Raw genomic sequence first — 17,499 nt, forward strand, 5'->3', positions numbered from 1 at the left:
TACCTTATCAAAAGTCTTAAATACCTCTCTGGATTACCCCTTTACCTCTTGTGAAATAAGCTTTATCCCGTTCCCTTTTTTGTTCAGAATACCCTCTCACCTCTGGTATCACTCCAGTAAGTCTTTTCTTTCCATTTGTTTCAATGCTTTGATTTCTTTTCAATAAAACCAGTATGACAGCTGGAAACACTCAAAATTGTGATCTAACCAGAGTTGATTTGGGTTCACCATGATCTCTCTTTTTAATCCCATTTTTCTCAAAGTATTCTTTATTACTCTGTGCTGCCACGTGGTTTCCCAGAGACATATCCCTCTGTTCCATTTATGTGGTGTGTGTTACCCTGAAATTAATTTGTGAATTAAACATTAATTCCATAAATGTATTAGTATCTCCTTGTCTTTTTAAATTGCTGTGCCTTGCATTAAATATTCCCTACCCTTCTGCTGTCAGCTACAATCAACGATATTGCAAAAACTGAGTGCAATTGCTTTCCAAAGCTATAGTGCTGAATTTTTCAAGCAAGCAGTGAGCTGGAAAGGAAAGCTTTAAGTAATAGTTTATGCAAAGACAAAGCTTTTCTTCTGGACACTGACACTTGTTACCTTGGTGACACTGTTACGTAGCAAGTCACTGCCTGAATATTAAAGTACGTCTGGTTTTGTTTGCAACTTAGAATAGCGAAAGTTTTTTTTGTCTCAGGACTGTGGATAAACACAAACTTTTCTTCATCTTTGTTGCGCTAATAGTCGGACCTCCAGTGTTTCTGTATTGGACAAACAAAAAATGGTAGAAACAATAGGGAGGATTGTACCCACCATCCGTCCAACCTTTTCACAGAATCACCCTGCTACATAAACCTTCTTCGAACTGCTTCCAAAGCATTAACATCCCTTCTTAAACAAGAGGACTCATACTGTACTGGATACTCAAGAGTGGTCTCACCAGTACCTCATAAATAGAAACATAACCTTCCCACTTTTCGATTCAATTCCTCTAACAATACACAATATCATTCTGTTAATTTCCAGATTTCAAATTGTTAGTGTCCAAGTACCAAGGAGAACACTACTTGGTTGAGTTAATAACTTTTGATCCGTAGCCTGCTTGTTACCCATCTATTTATTAAATAACCCCATGTTCCAACAATTTTGAATCTCCCAATGACCTTTTGAAGTATGCTTCTTTTGGAGCTCATGGCGTCTATTTCTAATGTGTTCTACATGTCACAACGCTATAAGCTTTCCCTACCAAAACACTGATGTACATCTGAAATACAGTATTTCTGTCAAAAAAATACAAGGATCACGACCACAAGATGGCACTATTGTTGAAATCAATTTTCACCATGCTATTAAAATACAGTTTTGCAATATGTGTTAGAATACAGGTTTAGTATGAGAGAGTTATGGTGCAATTTATGCAAGTTCACAGAGGAAAATTTACCAACAGTACTAAATAGTCACACTCTTAATAGTCAAAATCTTTTCTGAAAAAAATCTTAAAGTATTGAAATAAATATTATTTATTGAAAAGTTTATTACAAAGCAACTGCTACCTAGAAATACCAGTGGTGAAGAATCCACACCAAAAATCATTTGTTATTACCAATGCCCAGTTACTGCTAAATAATACTTCAGGCAAATCTTGAAGACCAATTTTATTTTTTTATATATATAAACCATGTTAACTTTAAAAATTACAATTCAGAAGGATATGAAATAACATGCAATGATGCATTTTATAGACATTACATTAAAAAGTGTATGCAAGTTAAAGATGGCAGCAACAATGGGAAAACCAGCCCATTCACTGTTAGTACCTGCATACTGTGTTGGATTCAGTATATCATGATTGTGTTCTTCATTCCAAAGTCATTTTATACCAATGTATAAAAAGCGTGGAGTATAATTATCTGCAGTATAGTGTTGAGAGTACAAACCCTGGCCACCATCCATACACTGCTTCCAAGTGACTGCAGTACGTCTTGGTTCACAGGTAAATGAACATTGAGTTAATCATTTCAACAACAGTAACTAAATTTGTTTCAACCTTTCATGTCCCAGACTCCAATGTGCTTTGTGTTTCCTTTGGTACAAATAAATGATTGACAGAGTTCAGTGCTGTTCCACACATTCATTCTTCACTCTCAGCAAGAGAATTTCACAATGGATCTTTTAGAACCTGAACAAAACTCCTGGGAAATATCCCCTCTTTTCCCTGTAGTTCCCCTTTCAGCCAGTCAGCATCTATGGATTCCAGCAGGATTATTGTATCGCCAACCTTTGGGAGAAAAATCCATTCAGATTTCTGTTAATATTTTTTGACTGGGATGTTCCAACAAGTTAATTATGCTCAAGAATGCACAGCCACATTGCACAGTCAGTCAGTCCGACATAAAGAATGAGTATTTTTGGACAATATTTCTAGTTACTTATTTTTGTTTCATCTGCAGGAAGGATGCATTCAAAGGGAGTTTTATCAGCGGGTATCAAGTGAAGTGAAAATTATAGAACAGGTTGTAATTTAGAATCAAGTAATAAAGTTTTGGAATATGAGGTAAAAATTGTAAAAACATTGATATTACTCAACATGCAACTAGATTCTGTAACTAGAGCAATAATGCTGTACCCAATGAATATTGTTTTCAGTAAGAAAATTAATTCTTTAATTTCATTAGAGTGCGATTTCTTTAGATATCAAGAGCTTATCCTCAATTTTTCCAGTAAAGAATTTGGTAGAGAAGTGTCAGGAGGAAAGTAAAATCAACAGTTTATTCCCCTTAATTTTAATAATAACTTAAATTTCAGCTTTACTTCTCAAAAAGTTATGTTGTGTTGTCTTACAAAGCTAACACATTTTGCAACATTTGTTATTTACAACACCCATTACTGTATTTATTTTGTTCTCTGTGTGATATACAGCTGTGCCGGAGGCAGGGGTGGAGGGCACAGAGTGAGGTGGGTTGTACAGGTTTTGCTACTCTCTCCTTGGCATTACGTGGGCTGCAAATAAATCAGGACAGTGACAGAGGCTGCTGAGCGAGCCCCCGGATGACTGTGCATCAAGGAGAATGTGACCCGTGGTCCAGTGTTGCTGGGACACCAACCAGGGCCTATCAACTCAGTGAGGATGTGTTGAAAGATCCGATGACCCCAGGTTACATGACTGATGTGCCCCAGCGTATCCTAGGATATATATATCTCAACATCAAATTGAACTGTTCTAATATTTCTTCTCACCAATCTCTATTACATTAAGCTTGCACTTTGTACCTTTCCAATGCATGTTCGAAAAAAAAACTCCATCAGTTACAATCCTAATTGCAGAAGGCTGACGATGAAGCTTTCAACTTTAAGTGAGGCAAAACAGTTAAAAACTCTCTGCCTTCATACCATGTCTATAATACATAATGAATGCATTTGTATGCTTTCAACTTGGATCTTGCGCTTGAAGTTAACTTTGCCAATGGCACAAAAACACTTCATTTACTGATGTGAGCTTGTGACAAGTTTCAAATGACATATTACTGAAGGGAAAAAGTACACAGTTTGGCTGGGCTTGCTTATAAGTTCCTGGTGAGAAAAAGAGCATATGGTTTTCAACTAAGATCATAAATGCATTTGGAAAAGAGTAGAGGTCAGAGCTTGGCAAAGCATCAGAATTAGGTGCAAAGGAAGAATGAACTGCTGTGTAGATATTTAAAAAAACAAGTCAGAGCTGAATTAATAAGCTCCTCCAGCATTGGCATCCATTGCAAAAGCTTGAAAAATGTAAAGAAAAAAATATAAAGTTTATACCACAGAAAAGCAGTATTTCTTTTTCTTCCTTCACCTTAGAAGTTCATTCTAACTTACAGTTCAATAAAAAATTAAACTAAATTGATACTGTAAAACCAGATTATTAACTTGATTAAATCATAAAGATTCTAAACAGCTGTTTGAAAAAAGTATTTGCTACTTTAATAATTCCTGTAAGAGACACAGCAGGGTAGAAGGTATTGGTTTAGATCACTGCGCAGTCAATCTCTGACGCTTGATGAATTTTGGCCCAGAGCTGGAATCTGACATCCAGAGAAAGAAAGTTATCCAGACATGTTGCAGGAGGCAGTCACACCCTGCAAGTTAAGTTCTGTAGATTTGGTCAGTGGCAGGGAAAGGAGGGTCTGACCATCACTGAGGTTTGTACAGGCTGTCAGGTTATACATGTAACTGCATCCCTATCTCGTCCAACAGATACTTGTAGCTTTTGTGGATGACAGTAGGGACTGAAGGAGTACAGGCAAGTTGACAGTGCAGGGACATTCGAGCTGGGGAAACAAAAAGGAACCAAATTGTAGCAGAGGACAACAGGGTTATGAGGATGGACACAATTTAGTCATTAGTCAAATATCTATAAAGCAAATGAAAAGGGTCTTATAAAAGGGAAATATCATGACAAATGTATTAAGCAAGATGGATAAAGGATAACCAGTTATTATGTATTGAGATTTTCTGAAAACTTTTGATAAGATGCCACTTAAAAAAGCATGAGGCAAAATCTCATGGCATTGTGTGTGTGTGGGAGGGGTTACACAATAGGATGTGAAAAAGATTGCCTAAATAATAGAAAACAATATTTGTACAAAAGTGTCATTTTCTGTGTGGCTGGTTGTAACTAGTGGGGTACTGGCGGGTTCAACGGTAAACCTCAACTAAAATGATGAATTACATGAAATAGATGCAAGTGCTCAGTGTACCATGGTTACATTTGCTTACGATAGCAGAATAAGAAAGCAAGGTGTGAGGAGGGCAGGACGAGTTTGCAAAATGATTTTAGAAAGTAAGAGGGTGGGCAAAATCTGGTAGGTGGAATATAATGTCCAGAAATAGCTTGCCCACTTTGTTGGGAAGAATGGAAAACAGGAAGAGAAATTACAGAATGCCACTGTACAGAGGGTTTAAGGTATCCTTGCACATTAATATATAGAATAAGCCAGGAAATTACAGGCTGGTGAGCCTGACATTAGTAGTGAGAAAGTTACTGAAAGGTATTCTAATGCATCAGATTTATAAGCATTTGGTTAGACTGGGACTGATTAGGGATAGTCAGCATGGCTTTGTGCGTGGTAGGCCATGTCTAACCAATCTTATATAGCATTTTTCAAGGAAGTTACCAGGAAAGTTGTTGAAGTCAAGGCAGTGGACTTCAGCATTGCACTAGACAAGGTCCTGCTTGAGAGGTTGGTCGAGAAGGTTCAGTCAGCATTCAAGACGAGGTAGTAAATTGGATTAGAGTTTGGCCTCACAGAAGAAGCCAGGGAGTGGCAGTAGATGGTTGCCTCTCTGACTGGAGGCCTGTGACTAGTGGAGTGCCGCAGAGATCGGTGCTGGGTCCATTGTTGTTTGTCACCTATACTGACAACCTGGATGATAATGTGATTAACTGGATCAGCAAATTTGCCATTGACACTAAGATTGGGGGTGTAGTCAACAAGCCTATCAAAGCTTGCAGCAGGATCTGGACCAGCTGGAAAAATGGACTGAAAAATGGCAGATGGAATTTAATGCAGATAAGTGTGGGGTATTGCATTTTGGAGGGTCAACCAGGGTAGATCTTAAACGGTGAGTAGTAGGGCACTGAAATACAGATCCTTAATTCCTTGAAAGTGGCATCACAGATAAATAAGGTCGTAAAGAAAGGTTTTGGCACATTAACCTTCATATATCAATGTACTGAGTACAGGAGATGGGATGTTATGTTGAAGTTGTAAAATATGTCAGTGAGGCCTAATTTGGAGTATTGTGTCCAGTTTTGCATCTACCTACAGGAAAGATGTAAATAAGATTGAAAAGATTGCAAAGAAAATTTACAAGGATGATACTGGGACTTGAGTTAAAAGAAAAGGTTGAATAGGTTAGGATTTTATTTCCTGGCGTGTAGAAGATTGAGGGGAGATTTGAAAGAGGTATAGAAAATGATGAGGGGTAAATGCAAGCAGGCTTTTTTCACTGAGGTTCAGTGAAACTACAATTACACAGTTCATAGGTTACAGGTGAAAGGAAAAATGTTTAAGGAGAACATGAGGAGGAACTTCTTCACTCAGAGGGTGGTGAGAGTATGGAATGAGCTGCCAGCGCAAGTGGTAAATGCGGGTTCAATTTCAGTATCTAAAGGTAATTTGGATAGGTACGTGGGTGGTAGGGGTATGGAAGACTATGGTCCGGGTGCAGGACAATGGGCTTGGCAGATTAATGGTTCGGCACAGACTGGATGGGCCGAAAGGCCTATTTCTGAGCCGCAGTGTTCTGTGACTTTGGTCCCATTGTTACTTGTCATCTGTATCAATGACTTGGGTGAGAATGTACAAGACAAGTTAGGAAGTTTACAAACAACATTAAAATAGGTAGTGTTGTAGACAGGGAAGATAGTTACCAAGAATTAGAGTAGGATCTTGATCAGCTAGTGTAATTGAGACAACTGTGAGGTGTTACATTATTGGGAGGACAAATCAGGTATTCTTAAATAGTGAATATTAGGGCCCAAAGATGTGTTGTAGAACAGTGATCTAGAAGTACAAAAACTTGAGAGCAACATCACAGGTAGACAGGATGGTGAAGGCAGCATTTGGCATGCTGGCCTTCCTCAGTCAATGCATTGAGTATAGAAGTTGGGATGTTATTTTGCAATTGTACAAGACGTTAGTAAGGTGGCATTTATAATATTGTAAACACGAGGTCCAAAGCAACACACACAAAATGCTGGAAGAACTCAGCAGCTCAGGCACCATCCATGGAAAAGAGTAAACATTAAACATTTCGGGCCAAGACTAATTTCCATAAATGCAGCCTGACCTGCTGAGTTCCTTCAGCATTGTGTGTGTGTTTATAATATTGTATTTTGATTTGGTCATCCTGAAATAGGAAAGACGCCACTGACTTCCTGTGGCAGGGTGATCTTGAAAGAGTGCAGGGAAGATTTACAGAGTTGTTACCAGGTCTTGAGGACCTGAGTTATACAGAGATGTTGGGACTTCATTCATTGGAGCTGAGGAGAATGAGGGATGATTTTACAGAGCTATTTAAAATCCTGCGGGGCATAAATAGGTTGAACCCATGCAGTATTTTCACGAGACTTGGGGAATCAAAAAGAGGGCATAAGTTTAACTTGAGGAGGTAAAAATTTAATAGGAACCTGATGGTCAACTTTTTGACCCAGATCTTGGTCGGTATATGGAATGAGCTACCAGAGGAAGTTGTTGAGTCAGGTACATCAACAACATTTACAAGGCACTTGGACAGGAAGCGGACATAATAGATTTAGAGGGATGTGTGCTAACATGGGCAAAACTAGCTTAGAAGGGAACCTCGGTTGACATGGACTCAATGGTTGGCCAATGGACCTACTGCCAGTTTGTATGACTCCAAGGCTCTCTTAGCTGGGCTCAACCACCCACATAACATAATCAACATATTTTGCTTATGTTTTAAACTTGGTGTTGCAGATCTTTGGAGTTTTCAACCATAGGGCAGTGGTAGCTCATTTGTTCAGTGTATTCAAGACTGAAGTGGTTTAGAACAAGGGGATGAAGGGATAGTTAGCTGGGAAGTTGAGTTGAGGCATGATCTTATGAAATCATTAAGCAGATGTGAACGTTCAAAGAACCTACTCTGGCTTTGATTCCTTACGGTTTCGATAATCAACTACATTATTGACCTGATAATATTACGTACCTTAAAGTTCAGCTCATCTTCATTCTCCCCTACAAAGTTATACAAAGCCTTGGCCATTCCTCTTTTATCCTCAGAGGATTGTTGCTTCACAGGGCTGGTTGTTCCTGACAAAAGATTAATGCAAAAATATTAAAAATGCAGGTCGCATTTTAGCCTACAACACTTTCAGATAAATTGTAGGTTTTCTCTCTCTCAATCTCAGTTGCTCCTCACTTCTTTGATACAAGTTACTTGTAACCGAGCCACAATCTGCCCAGTAATCATTCATGCTGCATCTGGAGTTAAGTTTCAGCTGGACAGTTAAAGTTACAAAAAAAGTTCCACCACCCCTAGTGTTTGTGTGCTGCAACCAAAATTTGGACATCAGTGTATAGAGAATACAATGCAGCCTGAAAATAGCAACTAATCCTAGTCACTGGGTAAAAAGTTTAACCACAGAATTGGAGAAATCTACATCAATACACAGATCCCGCAACTTCTGTTTTCAACTCCAAACGTCCTCATTAAGAATAGTGATCTGCCATTCACAGATCTACTGCATTAATAAACCAACAGATTAATGAAAATAATATAAACAACAATAACGGTCATCATTAAAGACCCCCAGCACTAAAAGACTATTTCTATGGTGTAATTATTGTAAATTCATGGTTTTATTTGCAACAATACCTGTGCAACTTCGAACAAACGCAGATGGGAAAATTCCCTCGATACCATTAAGTTTTCCCTTGCACCATTCAGAGTCTATCTGCTCCAAGATGAGAATTCGATCGCCACGTTTAAATGGTAGATCATCAGCAGCTTCTGCTTTGAAATCATAAAGCGCCTCACACCACTGCAGGTCCAAGTCTCCAACCTGCAGAGAATACAGAAAAAGTTAGCTTGTTTCCACTGTGGAGGAAAATAAAACTTGTTACAGCAGTAGAAAAGCACGAAGAATGACTTTATTTAACCTAGATAAAACAGGAAGTATTGTACTGCCGAAAGATCTGTTATTATTGCCTCACAGTGGCATATTTCTCACAATACAAATACAGCCTCTCCCATTTAAAAAAATGTGTAGAAAACTATCTCTCTGATCATAAGCATTGTGCAAGTGCCTGAACATTCATTACTTTCAGCCTGACAACCAAATAAAGCAATATCTCCAAAGCAATGTATAAGCACGTAATAAAAATAAATGAAAGTCACCTGTATAAAAGTCCGAGTTAAAAATAAATTAAGCTTTTATAACCTTTCATTAGCTAGATGCACTTCAGTAAAAGGATGCTCATACTTCATTCAGTAGAAATGGTAAAATTCTCAATTATATTAACATGAGACAGCAGACAAGGTGTTCTGACACCTATCAATGTAGCTATTTGAATACATAATAGATATATGGTCATCTCATATGTGAACTTACCTGATTAGATGTGGAGGTCTCTATTGCTCTTTCACCTGTTACACTGTTAGAACCTTAGGAGAGATACAATAATATATTTTTTAAATGATTTGCATTCCTAACTCAAGCGGTTTGAAACTAATTAGGTTAGTTCATTAGCAATGTGTTAGCCAACATTCAAAAGTAAGATGCAACAAGCTTTGTTTCAACGTAATTTGGAAAGGGCCTAAATTCCAGGATACCAAAGGGAAAAAAAAAAATATCTATTAAACATTTACAATTTTATTGTTTTAGTATAGATAGCCAGGGACAAAACTGGCTACTTCTCAGAATGATAGCATGTGGCAAATTAACAATCAAATAGTGCTTACAGTATATAAACTTAGTAAATGATAAACAGCTTTCCAAATACTCACTTAGCAATGTTAGACACGTACTTATTGATCTACTTAAACTTTTACAACTGAGTTTCCCCAGGGAAAGAAAAAGAGCTCACCTTTCCCTAATGACTCCTAAATAAACTGGCTCTAAATTTTAGACAATGCTCCATCACCTAGACTTCCCAACCAATAAAAACAATTTTCCTCTTTCTTATCAGTTCCTCTCAATATATTGAAAACTTGGACCAAATCTCCTCTTATCTTTGAAACTGTCTGGAATTTGAACTGTTTTATTCAATCTTCCCTTGTAATATAACCCAGAGTCCAGGTATCATTCTGGTAAATCTCTGCAAGGACGATATGTCTCTTGGAAGGGACCAGGTGCAAAGCTACTCACTATCATTGAAGTACGATCTAACCAACACATTGTACACTTTGGTAGTCCCTCACCTGCAGGCATAGGAGAATTCTGGACAGGTTTCTGCTCAAAGGTTGGTAGGTTCTCAATAAGGTCGACAAAATTCAGTGGGAAAATTCCCGTTCGACCTTTGAGTTCTCCTTGAGCCCATTCCTCGTTCACATACTCCTTCAGTGCAATAACATCGCCTTCAAAGAAAGTGAGCTCATCAGGCTGGTCTCCTTCGAAGTCAAACCGAGCCACACATCGAGGTCCCCTGTAGATAGCAGGTCAGTAAGTATCTATAATCACTTCATTTACACTCTTACACTTTATGCTTAGGAGCCACTATCAACTTTGGTTCCTTGAGTTCACTTTAGTTTCAACTGAGTACAAGAAATATTCAATAAAATGCATAATATGTGTTTAAAATGTTACCAGTAAAGTAACAGTTCTGATTTGGAAAATTTCCTGAGCACAACTGCAAAGGTTTTCCATGTGGAAACATCTTAGCAGATTTCTTTTGGTCCCAAGTCCATTTCATCACAACTGATGTTTATGCAGAATTGGGAGGTGTGACATGTGTTGAGCTGATTGGTCATTTTCTCCGGTAGGCTGACTCACGTAATTATTATGTGATGTGGCCTTGACTTTCACTACTGAGTTCATATAATCGGGAGAGGGGGCATCTCACAAGTCATTTGGAAGGATTTGCTCTGGATAAATGGAGACCTGGCCAAGTAATCTCTCCCAAAACTGAACCTAGGACTCAGAACATTGACCAGTATGGCCCAGGAACAAACCCTTTATCCCACAATGTTGTGTCAAAACAATTAAATTAGTAATCCAAAGGCCAGGTAAAATAATATCTTCTGCCTTCACAATGTCCATATCCTTCCATTTTCCTCACATTCATGTCTATCTAAACATCTCTTTGAAGTCCCTAATGGATCTACTTCTACCACTACCCCAGGCAGTGCATTTCAGGCACCCACCACTCTGCGTAAATATTTGCCCTGACAATTCTTTTGAAATGAACCCCTCTCACCTTAAGTGTATGCCCTCTGGTATTAGGTGGTTCAATTCTGTCTACTCTATCAATGTCTCTTACAAATCTCTCCTCAGCTTCTGACTCTCCAGAGAATAAAACACATGCCTGTCCAACCTCTCATTATAGCACAGCCCCTCTAATCCAGGCAGCATTCTGGTGAAGCTTTTCTGCAATCTCTCCAAGACTTCATCAACCTTCCTATACTGGGGCAACCAGAACTGCATGCATTACTGCAGATGTGGTCTGATTAGAGGTTTATGTGGCTGCAACATGACTTCCTTAACTTTGAACTCAATGCCTCGATTATAATGGAACGAATACCATATGCCATCAACCGGTGTAGTCACTCCCAGGGAGTTATGGACTTTGATCCCAAGATCCTTCTGCTCATCAACTCTCTCTTTACAATTGACTTACTAAGGTGCAACACTTCACATTTGTCCACTTTAAATTCCATCTGCCATTTCTCCGTGCATATCTCTGACTGATCTATATCCCATTGTATTCTTTGCCAGTCTTACATGCTTTCAAAGTGAAAGAAAACCCTTTATAGAGGTAAGAAGACTGATAATGTAGTCCAACTCCCAATATTCCATTTTGTGGCACAAGAAATGGAAGATTTTAATCCTATTTGGTTGTACTGTTCTGAAACTCTGGATACCCTGGTCCAGAAGAGTTTTCTTACAGAATAGCAGAAGATCACAACTGATGCCAGTGAACAACATGACCAAAGGCACCATCCTTCGGACAGTTCACAAAGTTACTTCTTTTACTTCCCTTACTACTACTTCTTTCAAATGTGATTCGGCTACTAGTGATCTACAGTTTGATGGTGTGTTTACGGGCCGATTGAGTGATGTGGAGCTTTGCTGTCTCTTAGGGAGTTCGGTGAGGTGACGAGCAAAGTGTGCAGCCTGGAGACGGGGTGCGCGCCGATGATCAAATCATTTCTTGCCAATTAAAGCGTCGAGAAAGATTGAAATCGATGAGGATGATTTGAAATCAGTGAGTGTGTGCTCAGCGTCGTCTGCCTGCGAGTGACCGGTCTCTCTCTCTTCTGCTCGCGGCTCCCGGAGGAAGGTTCCTGCATTCCATTGATCTCTCCTTCCCTCTTGGTTGTTGCTGCTGGAGCCTTGGGACTTGGGCAAGGTTTAGTCGACGTGGTTGGTAGACTGACCCTGTAGTTCATGTTGTGATGTGTTTCTGTTGCTCCTTTTTTTATTGCTAATTTCTGCAACTTTGATTGGGGCAGACTGGCTCTGCAGCCCACAGTCAAAGATCAACACAGCACTAAAGTGAACTGAACTGAGCTGAAACTGAACATTCCTGGACCAGTCCATTGACTTTGTGGTTTGATATTTATATTTTGTGTTTTTTACTCCTTTTTTTTGCACCTTGGGGATTTGATGATTTTCTTTGAAATGATTCCATGGTTTTCTTTGTTTTGTGACTGTCTGTGGGAAGATGAATATCAGGGGTGTACACTGCATACTTATTTCCATAACAAATGTATTTTGAATCTTTGAAATGGGAATAAAATCCCATACGGCTGGTGATAACATTGCCTTTCAGGTCAATAGCAATACTATGGCCCGGTACAATTTGGCTGCAAGGCAGGTGACGATCGCAGGACATTGTATCACAATGTCTTTGGTCTTTGCAGCTATTTATGAATGTATGGACAATTGTGCGCAGTAACCGCTTCAAAGAACATGCATTGTGAAAATACCACAAAAATGGGAAAATGTATGGATGCTGGAAATAACAGATGCTGTGGAAGAATGTAGTGGATTCTGGTTAATTGGCACACATCGGGACCAGAACATTTTGACCCAATTAACCAAAGTTTCATGAAAATAACTTAAAGGTGTAAAAAGAACAAACTACCATGCAACTAAGTAAAAATATGTATTTAAATGAAATAAAGTACATATTAGCACACTAACAATATTGCTAGAGTACTATAAAACTGTAGTTCTTAATGGCAATGGAGGAATTAATCCAGTGTACGCTGCCATGTTCTTTTGATTGACTGTAACTGAACAAAATCAGTGCAGACCCCTAGTGAAGATAATGGACAGCCTTCATACAATGCTTTCAACGATTCGATCCTCCAAATCTTCATTTTCATTGTAACATTCAAGATGATAGTTGACACATTCAAATCCTTTGTAGTTCATTGAAGTAGTGATACCTTTTCACTTTCACTCCCAGCCATTTCTGGAATCTCCAAGCCTGAATGCTTGAAACCCCAGTGAGCAAAATATTTCTCGCCAACTATCAGCGACAAAAATCACTGCTTTTTGAACATAAACACACGCAACAGACATTATTTAAAAATTGTTTGCTCCAGGCACAGCGGGGTTTAACACAAGTGCACGCAACTGATGCCAGTTAAAAACATTGGCAGTTCTCCTGTTCCAATTACATGGCATAGTGTCCCAAATAAATGAAGGGAATCCCAGCTATTTTCTCTATTCATTTTTGTTCTTTAAGAATTGCCCAAAATAAGTGGCTGCCCCAATTAACCGATGGCTCAATTATCTGTAATCCACTGTACATGCATTGGAAGCACATCAGAGGTTTACTAGATAGGTATGTGGAATGGACAGGTTGACTCATAAGTGGGAGTTCAGAAGAGTGAGACAGTACACGATTGAGGGGCTTTGATGAGATAAACATGAAAAAAGATACTCTCTCTGAGAGAAACTAAAACTGGGGTCAGTGTCTGAAAATAAATGGTTGCTCATTTAAGATAGGTAGGCATTTTTTCCTCTCAAGGCAAAAGTAGACAGATTCATAAGAGGGTGAAAGTCTATTCACTGCTGGAAGAAATGCAGAGTTGAAATTATTAATCAGGTCTGATCTTACTGAATGGCTGTGCAGTTAAAATAATCTATAACTCCAAGGCATCAATCCCAACTCTCATCAAGCCCTGCTTCCCCTATACCTGTGGTCTCTCGTCTGCATTAACATCTGGTCTGACAATCCCTTGAGTTTAAAATTCTCATTGTTGTCAAATACTGCAATGTCTTCCCAGACCCCTTGCTTCTCTATTTCCATTACTACTGCCAGCCCTGTAACTGGGCAGCATGGTAATGTAGTGGTTAGAGCAACAGTATTGTTACACCAGCAACACTGGTTCGGTTCCTGCTGCTGTCTGTGAGGACTTTGTATGTCCTCCCCATGACCGTGTTTGTTTCCTCCACATGGTCTGGTTTCTTCCCATATACCACGAAGATGTACAGGTTAGGGGGTTAATTGGTCACATGGGTGTAAGTGGATAGCACGAGATTATCAGGCTAGAAGAGCCTGTAACCATGCTGTATCTCCAAACTAAATTTATTAAATCATCAAAACTTTCTGTGATGTCTGTTCATGCAATCTGGACTTGTGCTTAGGAGTTCAGACTGGGAGGTGCATGCTTCAGGACTCATGGAATACTTAGACTCACTTGTTAGATGGAGCTGACTTAAACAACTCTTTCTTCACACTGGTCTCCTTTGAATCACCAACAGGTAGATCAACCTAACACAAAACAAAGATACACAGTAATCATCACTGCTCCAGGAACAGAGTATCAAACATATGATGTTGACAATGTAGGACTTTTAATATCCACCTCTAAAATACTCATTATAGTTACTCCCCAGCATACAGAGCTTACAATCTCATTCAGGTCAATTTTTGAAAACATGGAGTAGGATATTATCTTAAAAGAGGGTTAAGATTATTAAAATTGGGAAACCCATGTTCATTGCTGTTAAATGTCTCCCTATGAAAACCTTCTTGAATGGCCTCCGGTGAAGCAGCAACCTGTGTTACTGGGTTAGTAAAGTAAGAGGACCCTTTAGGCAAAACATCTCACGGTATCCTTGTTTGAAGTAGGTGCATGAGTATCCACACAGATACTCTGTGAGAGAAGACCATCATCTTCTCTTCTTGTAGGTTCTCCATTGACCTAAAATGAATTGTTTCCACTCCAGTTCTGTACGTTCTGCAGTGATTAACAAAGCCAGCATGGAAACCACAGATTCATCCAGAGACAGAGCCATTACTGCTTGATGGGTTGGGAGGCTGAGTAATTTAAAATCTGCACCCCTCTCACTGTTTATCTAGGGTTTGGTGTGCTCCTAAAATGAACGAGGTTCTTAATACTGAATGCTCCTTCTCCACCTGAATGGTTAAGAGTCAGTGGGGCTGTTGCATTTTCCCCCCAAACAAGACTGGAATTCTTGAATCCTTCCTTCTATTTACCTTAGAACCTTATCTCAGCGCAGAGCTTGGAACAGAGTGTGTGTTTTGGGAGTTTGACATTGGGCATACAAAAGAAACAGCCTGCTCAAAGACTTAACATCGATGTCCTGACCCATCCAGTGAATTGTACAATATTGTGGAGCAGCATTGGTGGTACCTTTCCATTGAGGTACCTGCTGGAGACAGTCAAGGTGTTGGAAGCATTGGGAGGGCAAGGATTACTGCTGCCCAGTAGACCACCAGCTTCAATCCAGTCTGAAGACTTGATCTTCAAGCACCCCCCTTTCTCACAGGCTGTGCTGGCACATTGAAGGCAATGGTGAATGTTATCATCAGTGCCTGTGTGAGACATGGCTTATGTTTCAAACGTTGTCAATATGAATCTTATTTGGTCAGAAGGTAGCACAGTGCAGGAGGAGGAAGTTGGCAGAGCATTCCTACTTATAAATATTGAGCACAAGGCTCATCCTGTCGCTTATTCCAGCTGAACTAGAGAGAGGAGAGTGTTCAATAGCACACTCATGTTCCCATGGGAACATATTTGCTTCCTAATGATGGAACATTCTATACATTCTCTTTTCTTATGGCAAACAAGATAAACTTGGAGGACTCCACCTCAGTCTGTGCTGCTGGAAGAAGACAGAGAAACAAAGATAAAGGGAAAAGTAACTAAAAAGCGACTTGAACAGAGGAAGTTAGCAGAATAGAGATGAACAATGAAGAAACAGAATCAAGAGAGAGAGAGGAGTGAAGGATAGAATAAAACATATGGGCTTTACCATTATAAACTTACAAGAACTTTGACAAAGTTAGCTGGAAAAATCCCAGTATGTCCTTTGCACTTTCCACTATACCAATCTTTGTCCAACTTCTTCAGCAAGTATACTGTGTCTCCTGCTTTCAGATTCAATTCGTCATTTTGATCTGTCAGAAAAATAACACAACTGGTTTCAAGATTGCTTCTTTGACGAATAATACATATTGTCTCTTGGCTTACTTCAAAGACTCAATCACAACTAGGGACTGAAATCCTAACAACAATTACAGACATGCATCATTTTTTTATATAATGCAAAAGCAAATTCAATTAAAAAGATGCATGTTCAAGAAGACATTGAAGCATGGTGCTTGGTCCAGGAATAAATAGCCTGCATTGTTGTCATCCTATGGAAGCTGTAGTAACTGGGAGATGGTAGACAATTCAGACACATTTAAACGTAAGCAGTTGTTCACGGGCTCTTACAGATGATAAAAGTTAAAAATAGAATTCATTGAGTAGTAGAAACGGGTCATTTTGTCTCCACCAACCATTTTCTCATCTACACTAATCCCATTTGTTTGCAATAGCTCTGTATCTATCCATGTGTTTATCAGTCTCCTAAGCATAGAGATAGTGTCTGATTCTAACCCTGATAGTGAGTTCCAAATATCAACCTCTCGCTATCGAAAAGAAACCCCTTCCCCTTACCTATGCCCTTGTAATGAGCATGCCTTACCTGCTGTGAAGTCATGCAGCACCAAAGCACGAGGAGCATTACTGTTTCCAAACTGCAGATCAGAAGCAACAGATTTCTAAAAACATTACAAAGAAAATAAAAATGCTTTCCTTTATTTTTTTCTTGAAAGATACAAAGGCAAAAACCAGAAAAACAAGTATTTCAGAGAAATCAGAATGTTGTTATTACCACAAAAATTGTAATTATAACTCATTATTGTACAACTTAAAATCAAAACAAAGTATTGCAAATCTCTGTAAAATAAATGTCCAAGATAAATGAGGGCATGCTATGTTGGTGGTGGAGTGTGTGGCGACAGTTGTGAGCTACACATTCCTGCAAGTGTTGGTTGCTAATGCAAACAATGCATTTTACTCTATGTTTCAATGTATATCTGATAAATAAATCTGAAGGTGAGTCATATCAATAGAACGTGAAATTAAGAGAGGGGTAAATACTTTGCCGATGGAGCTATAATACAGGCCACCCGACAGGAATTAGATGACCAGGTATATAACCAACTCACAAAGTCTACAGTGACGAGGTTCTAGTAGTGGTGAATTTGAAACTTCCCAGGGTTGACACGGATTGTCTGAGTGCAAGGGACTTGGATAGGTTGGAATTTCTTGTCAACTGAAGAGAAATTTTTGAGACTATTGTACAGTACTACGCAAAAGTCTGAGGTGCATGTATAAAAAGTCTGCAAAGTGAAGATGTTTTAAAAAATAATGAAAAGTTTCTAAGTATCAAAAAAAATGACTATAAAGAGTAGTAAATAGCAAAAACCTAAATCAAATCAATATTTGGACTTCCCTTGCTTTTAA

General features: G+C 39.0%; 1 protein-coding gene across 2 annotated transcripts in view; it reads right to left on the reverse strand.

Moving 5' to 3' along the window:
- Window positions 1–1,643: 1,643 nt before the first annotated feature.
- Window positions 1,644–17,499, reverse strand: part of sh3d19 (SH3 domain containing 19) — a 124,845-nt gene continuing 108,989 nt past the window's right edge. For both annotated transcript variants that reach the window (XM_059965023.1, XM_059965022.1), the window contains 8 exons: window positions 16,676–16,751; window positions 15,973–16,103; window positions 14,377–14,450; window positions 9,925–10,148; window positions 9,116–9,168; window positions 8,380–8,566; window positions 7,711–7,814; window positions 1,644–2,281 (listed from right to left, as the gene is read on the reverse strand). In XM_059965023.1, the coding sequence (XP_059821006.1) occupies window positions 2,162–2,281; window positions 7,711–7,814; window positions 8,380–8,566; window positions 9,116–9,168; window positions 9,925–10,148; window positions 14,377–14,450; window positions 15,973–16,103; window positions 16,676–16,751 (969 nt within the window). In that variant the 3' untranslated portion in view covers window positions 1,644–2,161. The remainder of the gene's footprint in view (window positions 2,282–7,710; window positions 7,815–8,379; window positions 8,567–9,115; window positions 9,169–9,924; window positions 10,149–14,376; window positions 14,451–15,972; window positions 16,104–16,675; window positions 16,752–17,499) is intronic.

This window comes from Hypanus sabinus, chromosome 3, assembly GCF_030144855.1.
Source record: "Hypanus sabinus isolate sHypSab1 chromosome 3, sHypSab1.hap1, whole genome shotgun sequence".
Lineage (NCBI taxonomy): Eukaryota > Metazoa > Chordata > Chondrichthyes > Myliobatiformes > Dasyatidae > Hypanus > Hypanus sabinus.